General features: G+C 41.1%; 1 protein-coding gene across 1 annotated transcript; it reads right to left on the bottom strand.

Moving 5' to 3' along the window:
- Positions 1–3,147: 3,147 nt before the first annotated feature.
- On the bottom strand, positions 3,148–7,763 carry FucT6 (alpha-(1,6)-fucosyltransferase 8). Its single transcript, XM_020952701.2, has 4 exons — positions 6,402–7,763; positions 5,272–5,839; positions 4,422–4,846; positions 3,148–4,364 (listed from the first exon to the last, which is right to left on the bottom strand). Exons 1-4 carry the CDS (start codon positions 6,644–6,646, stop codon positions 3,725–3,727), a joined length of 1,878 nt encoding a protein of 625 aa, XP_020808360.2. The 5' UTR covers positions 6,647–7,763; the 3' UTR covers positions 3,148–3,724.
- Positions 7,764–7,866: the final 103 nt, after the last annotated feature.

The raw sequence follows: 7,866 nt of genomic DNA, 5'->3' as shown, positions 1-7,866 counted from the left end.
AATATAGCTTTCAGAGAAACGGTTGTTAAAGTAAGTATCTTTCAACAGGAAGTATCTATGACCAGTAAGTAACTATGAACAATAAGTAACAACGATCAATAATTAACTATGATCAGGAAGTATCTATGTCCAGTAAGTAACTATGATCAATAAATATCAATGAACATCAAGTAAATCTAAACATTAAGTATCCATGAACATTAAGAAACTATGAGCAGTAGTTAACTCTGAACAGTAAGTACCTATGACTTGTAAGTAACTTTGAACAGTATGTAACTCTGAAGAGTAAGTATCTATGACTTGTAAGTAACTTTGATCAGTAAGTATATATGGTCGGTAAGTAGTATGTATGATCAGTTACTAACTTTGAACACTAGTAAACAATGACTTGCAACTTTTGAAACAACACATTCCTGAGACCCCTGGCCGGCAGCAGTCACTTCGTTCCGGGGCTGTTAGAACAAGTTGAGAATCATATGGTCAGATGTGCGAGATTTGTTTTGAAACAGTTTTAATCTATTTCAATGAAACTATGGAGTTATTCTTTTATGTAATTTTACTAGTATATAAGTCGAAGCATGGTAAATCGGTGGGCTATATATATACATATATATAGCTGCCATAGGAACGATCGGACAACTTTAAGAAAAAAAAACTATGATCACCAATTAACTATGTGCAGTAACTATCTATGACTAGTAAGTAACTCTGAACAGGAAGTATCTATGAGCAGTAAGTAACTCTGAACAGTAAGTATCTGTGACCAGCAAGTAGTTATGATCAATAATTAACTATGATCAGTAAGTAACTCTGAAGAGTAGGTATCTATGACCAGTAAGTATCAATGAACATTAAGTAACTATGATCAGTAATTAACAATGACCAGTAAGTAACTATGATCAGTAATTAACAATGACCAGTAAGTAACTAAGAACAGTAAATATCTATGACCAGCATGTATGACCACTTACTAACTTTGAACACTAGTAAACAGTGACTTGCAACTTTTTTAACACAACACATTTCTGAGACGTGGCCGGCAGCAGTCACTTCGTTCCGGGGCTGTTAGAACAAGTTGAGAATCATATGGTCAGATGTGCGAGATTTGTTTTGAAACAGTTTTAATCTATTTCAATGAAACTATGGAGTTATTCTTTTATGTAATTTTACTAGTATATAAGTCGAAGCATGGTAAATCGGTGGGCTATATATATACATATATATAGCTGTCATAGGAACGATCGGAAAATTTTAAGAAAAAAAACTATGATCAACAAATAACTATGTGCAGTAACTATCTATGACTAGTAAGTAACTCTGAACAGGAAGTATCTATGACCAGTAAGTAACTCTGAACAGTAAGTATCTGTGACCAGCAAGTAATTATGATCAGTTATTAACTATGATCAGTAAGTAACTCTGAAGAGTAAGTATCTATAACCAGTAAGTATCAATGAACATTAAGTAACTATGATCAGTAATTAACTATGACCAGTAAGTATCTATGATTAGTTACTAACTTTGAACACTAGTAAACAATGACTTGCAACTTTTGTAACACAACACATATCTGAGACGTGGCCGGCAGCAGTCACTTCGTTCCGGGGATGTTAGAACAAGTTGAGAATCATATGTTCAGGTGTGCGAGATTTGTTTTTAAACAAATTTAAGCTATTTCAATGAAACTATGGAGTTATTCTTTTATGTAATTTTACTAGTATATAAGTCGAAGCATGGCAAATCGGTGGACTATATATATATATATATATATATATATATATATATGTATCAGCCATAGGACCGATCGGAAAATTGTAAGAAAAAAAACTACTAAAAGTATTAAAACTTTTCCAGTTTTCATCAGATTTTGATCAAATTTAATATATAGCCATTATATATTAATCTAGAATTTTGGGTAAAATTACTACGGACTACTATATCATATAGCTGCGATACAAACGATCGTTAAAAATAGATGAAATCAAAGCATTACTTTATTGTTTTTTAACATAATTATATATATAATTTATATTGTATTGCCCCCTATGGATAGAATTAATCTGCATGGGTATACAAACTTCGGCTTGACGAAGTTAGCTTTCTCTCTTGTTATATAATAATTTATATCCAATTCAATTTAAAAAAAAAACATAATTCAGCCAAAATATTGCAATAATAATCCCCTGATATAATAATGAATTTTGTCTTAGTTATGATTGATTTCAATTTCTGATCAATCGAAGGGTATATAAACTTCGACTTTTCCACGCTAGCTCTTCTTCTTGTTATTATTATTATTCTTAGTTTATTTTTTTGTGACAAGGGAAGCTTATCACGTTTTCTGTTTACCGGCGCCTGTTTTGATTTGTTTTGATTTTTTGGGAATTTTCTTGTTTTTCGGCGTGGAATTCCTGAGAGGAGAGGAGCTTGCCCTGGGACTTGGTCTTGACTCATCATCACGAGGGCACGCAGTACCAATTTGCACTTTCACCGGCACCGGACAGCAACGACGACGACGACGACGTCGGTTCTTAACCCCGCAGGGAGCGAAAAGCCCCTCGTAAAAATAACGCATAAAAAATCAGTGAACAATTTATAAATAATATTATATTATTGATAAATATCCGTGTTTATTTACTGTGACACCTCAGAGGTCAGCCACCCGGGACCTCTGCTTTACTAAATGCTTAAAATATATAGAAGCAAGTGGTTTCTAAATAAAAAACAAATTTAAGATACTAATGAAAAAAGAAGTTTGAGTATTTATCTTTTCAGATAAATCTTTAAGTATTTGAACTAATAATTTATATAATGTGAATCCTTTATCCCAATTTAAAAAAGGATTTTGTGTGGCTTTATACGCAAGTCTCGAATTATGTGGATTACACACCGAGCTAGCACAAAAGCAAATAATATAAATATAGGTCACAAAATACCAACCAAAACAATAACAATTTTATATTTATAGATGAACGAAAACGAACGAAAAGCCCAGCTATTATTGCGATAATCTTTCAGTCCCCCCGAAAGGCATCCATTTAAAACATTGCTCATGTTTATAATTTATAAAAACAAGTTAGAAAATGGTTGAACCTTACAAAGAAAGACATTATTTAGACCTATAAATAAAACCAAAAGGGGCATTGCTCCTTTTAAAACATTACTATTTTTATTTTTGTAATCATTTTTGCTATTGAAGCTTGAGTTAAATGAGATATTTGTTTTAATTACTCTTTTTTCTTGCATTCATCTTTTCTTTTTCAACTATTTTACACGTGATGATAGACTATATTGCGCTTAGTGAACCTACATGCACTCCTATATATAATTTATTTAAATATATATATATTTATATATATATTTATGTATATTCTTGTCAACATAATTTCTTCGGCTTTCAACTTACTAATTAATAAAAGGACTTGTACAAATCCGGCCACCGAACCCATAAGATCAGAAGCCAGACAATAAAATACGAAATACGAAATACGAAGACAAATACAGAAATACTAAACACGAAGATCGAAGAAGACGTCGGAACTTTGTGGACATTCCGAGGACATTAAAAAAAAGGTAAGAGAGAGCGAGATATCAAATTGAGATTCTGGAGACAATGGCTCCGAATTCGAGTACGACCGAAGGGCACCAGGTATGATTCCGGGTGGAATGCGGCATAAGAGATTCACAGATTCGATCAACCAACAACATGGCGTTCTGGTTGCGACTAAACGCCCGCATAGAGCGGCAGCTTGGCGGTGTCGACCTTCTCCTCCACCTTAAACGATGGGAACAGGCCGCCCTGATTGGTGCGGGTATTCTTCCCCTTGGAGTTGCCGTCCCAATGGTTGCCAGCCACCGAGACGAGGTCTCCGACCCGCAGTTGCAGGTCCTCGTGCGTACGCGGCTTGTGCGCAATGACGACGCGACGATTGTGCGCATTCTGGCCGCCATAGTAATAGATGTCGTCCAGCGACTTGAAGCGGTACGCTGCATCCGGGTACAGCGTTTGCATAATCTCATAGGCGACACGACAGACCTGCGACGAGAATGTGCACACAAGATGGTCGGACATCGACAGCAAATGGATGTCCAGAATGATGCCATTCAGCGCGGTGTCAGTGTATCGCGTGGACACGGACGCCATGCGTGCCACCTCCGGATCGCCGATGATATGGTATTGCGGATACTTTCGGCGTGCCTCTTCAATCACCTGCGCATCGTCCGAGGCGAGGAAGATGCGCCGAACCACACTGCTGCCGTTCACTTCCAGCGTGCGATAGTAGTCCTCCACATGGGTCATATACTCCTCGACGCTGTGGCAGGCCGCCTCTGTGCCCACTTTGTCCGTTCGACGCACATGGACCCTGCAATGCAAAATGATGAAAAGCATTTCCAGCGGTTTTTTTGCTACTTATACTTACCCCACAATGGGACGCTCCCATCCCAGGTTACGCATTCCCGCGACGAGGAAATCACGCGTTGGCGCCTGTGGCCGCAGCAAATACTTGAGAAACTGTCCCACCCACCAGACGATGGGATCACCGTGGAGACGCTTGAGGCGCGGCGCCAGATCCTCGGGAACAGCGAGCGGCAGGTACGGGGGTCTCGGCATCAGCGAGTCAATAATGGGCAGCACCAGCACCTGGGTGTTGGGCTTACCAGGCCAATTGTATGTATTGGCCGTGCCGGCGTCGTGGCAGCTGTTGGACACCGGCTGGAATACCTCCTCCCAGCCGCCTTTGTGATATCGCCAGCCGCGTGACTTTAGGATAAGCGTGCGCTCTGTGGCATAGGCCACAATGAAGCAGTATACCACATGGTGCAGCTGACAGCCGTAGCCACAGCCCTGAATAATAATAATGGGAAATAAAGAATTAATCAGTAATTAGTTTATAATATATACGTATACGTAATAACAGTTCTCTGCAAGTTCTCAATGAAAGAGTGTAAGATACTTAACGGCGAAGGGTTTCTTGGGGAGCAGCAAACGCAGAAACTATTAATAATTAATTGTAATTAAGTATTAACATATACTTCTCAACGCCAAGTCCACAAAAGCCACGATAGGCCATAAAATAAATGATTAATGCGCGGCATTAAGCGGACAAGTTTTATGGCTAATCTGTGCGGCAAACACGACGACTCGTCACTTCCTAGGAATTCCAAGTATATTCCACTTCACATAAGGCTTGAGACACATATAGATACATGCATATATCGTACTTGATCCGATCCGATTATCAAGACACTTCCTGAATTGGAAGAACCCACCTTGTTGAGCTTGCAGACTAGCTTTCGTGCATTCTGGCAGTCACTGGGATTCTGTAGATGATGCAAACGGCGCTGCACCAGATCACTAAGGTCGCGCGCCTCCTTGTGACGCCAGACCTCGTAGCCATCGGACTGACGCATCCGCTCCATATCGCTTAGCAGCGATCGCTTGTGCTCGGCTCCCTGCAGCAGCACCTGATTGATGGACTCCTCCAGATCCGCGGCATTTGCATGACCGCTGGCCACTGCCTTGCGCACTTTGCCCAGCTCGCTGCTGAAGAAATTCCAGATCTCACCAATGTTTGTCTGGATGCGACGGCGCGTGAACTCGTACTCCAGGCTAGGCTCACCGCCGATGCCACCAAACTCGCCATGTTCAGCCTCCATTAGATCGTTGCCAGCTGCCACTGCCTCGGCCACATTATTCCAACCGCGAAGATCGGCGGGCGCCGATTCGAACATGGCCTCTGGCTCCGGACCGACAGCATCCGCTGCCATTTTCGGGTTGAGAGCATCGTTCTCCAGCCTCTGCACCAGTTTCAAAGCGCTCTGCTTGTCCAGTTGGTCACTGAAAATAAACAAAAAGAGAGGGGAGAATGCAATCAATGGGGAGTAATCTGTGTGTGGCGTGTAGTGAGCGAAGCAAAGCTCTTTATTGCGTGTAATCTCTGGTTAACGTGTATGCATAATTAGGCTGACCGATGCCGATGCCGATGCCAATGACAGATCGTCACAGATCGCAGGCGGCGATGGCAATCAGAATAATAGCACTGCCTGACAACATATGCTTTCTGACACAGTTTCTTATTGATTGTCGATTCGAAATAGTTTCTTAATTATTATCGTTCGCCTGAAAAAAACGACTTGGAAAACATTAAGTAAGTTGATTTTAACCCATTATACATCCGCAAATACCAGAGACTACTGCTGGGGACTCCTAATTAATGCTAATTTCGATTGTATACTATATATTAGAGGGCGAAACCAAGCGCGAAACTTGATTGTTGAGTTTCAACCAAAATATGTATTTATACAATTTAAAGCTTCGTAAAAAAACAAAAACCTCTATGGAGCAGACCTGAAAGGAAAACTATGCTTTCCTTTTCCCCACTGCCCTCCTCCATACATACCTCATCAGCTCGTCGATTAGCTGTTTGAGCTCCTCGTTGCGCTGACGCGTATGCTCCAACAGCTGGAGCGCCTGTGAGATGCGTCGGGCATTCAGCTCACTCTCGCCGGCCGCCTGCTGACCCTGGGTGTTTGTCAGCTTCACCACAAACACATAGACCAGCGCCACCCAGGCCAAAACGAAGATTATGAGGGCGCGGGCCCACGAATTGGCCGAGGCCCCAAACAGCTGCCGCACCAGCAGCATGGCGGCGGAGGTGTCACGCGGTGAGCGCCGCAGGACTCTGGAATCGGTAGCCTGAAGGCCAACAGGAACAACTGGAGGACAGCTGCAGCAGCAGCAGCAACAGCAGCGGCAGCGGCAGCAGCAGCTGTGTTAGATGCGGGGCCGTGGACGGAAGGAGGGAGGCTGGGATGCAAGGCGGCCGACAAGTCAAGCTTAACTCCGGTCTGGCCAGCGACAACTGAGGCGATCCACTGACATGGTCGTGGCCGGGGTCGGGGACACTCCACACCTCTCCACTCCAGCGGGGCGGAGGAACGCACACGAATTATGTGGGGGCGGGTACGAGTGCTGCTGCTGCTTCGCTAATTTCACGCTGCTCGCCGCTCGTTCGGCCGACTCCAATTAAGAACGCGAACGCGGACGTGGCCGCGTCAGCTGCGGCGAAGGAGGTGGAGGAGGAGGAGGATGAGCCCGATGGATTAGCCTAATCGGATCGGCAGTCGTGGCACTGAGTAGCTGCAAAATTGCTCGCAATTGTGTACGTTCTGTGTTTTCTTTTGATATTAGTGCTGGCCGATACATGCGATAGTATCGATTGACCGGGTTCTAGCTGCATATCTAGCTATCGATGGGTAATCAATGAGTAGATACAAACAAATTTAAAAAATATTAGAACAAATTAGATTTACTTAAACTATATTAGGTTTAATTAAAAATATATTATCTTAACTTAGTTAAGGTTAGCTGATTCTTAAGAGAAGAGAGAACCAATTTCATATCCACAGAATGATAACAATGTATGTATGTTTTTAGTTAATAAAATTAATAAAAATGAGCGTATTTTAAAATGATCTATTAATATTAATTAAATATTTAATTAAAATAAAGCAAATTCTATTAAACAAAATAAAAAGTAACGAATATATATTCATTTATAAAAAATATAAGTACTTTGGCCAAAAAATGTATTTCTTTAAAATAAATAAATATATTTTTTGAAACATTAAATGAAAATCTTTTATAAAAGCTTTGTTTTTAAATCAATATTTTTTACTTATCTTTCTTATTTCACTTTGCGATAAGGGACAGTGTTGCCAGACGCAACCAATATCCTTACCTGAAAGGACAGGCGCCAGTACGAAAAAGTAACGACTTTTCAAAAGCAAAAGGAAAAACTCGTTCAAGACTTCGCTCTTCTTTTACGTTCCCGCAAACCTTGAATTCAACAAGTTCTCGGTGAT

This window comes from Drosophila serrata, unplaced genomic scaffold (assembly GCF_035046125.1).
Source record: "Drosophila serrata isolate PLE 108 unplaced genomic scaffold, ASM3504612v1 contig_293, whole genome shotgun sequence".
NCBI lineage: Eukaryota > Metazoa > Arthropoda > Insecta > Diptera > Drosophilidae > Drosophila > Drosophila serrata.
The sequence above is the reverse complement of the archived record's forward strand: the minus strand, read 5'-3'. Positions and strand labels throughout refer to the sequence as shown.

Bases quoted from the DNA above. Each gene is read 5' to 3' on its own strand.
- FucT6 (XM_020952701.2), bottom strand. From the start codon at position 6,646: ATGCTGCTGGTGCGGCAGCTGTTTGGGGCCTCGGCCAATTCGTGGGCC. The intron at 5,840-6,401 runs GTATGTATGGAG...GTTTATTTTCAG, and splicing joins CTAATCGACGAGCTGATGAG to TGACCAACTGGACAAGCAGA. The intron at 4,847-5,271 runs GTGGGTTCTTCC...ATTATTATTCAG, and splicing joins TAGTCTGCAAGCTCAACAAG to GGCTGTGGCTACGGCTGTCA.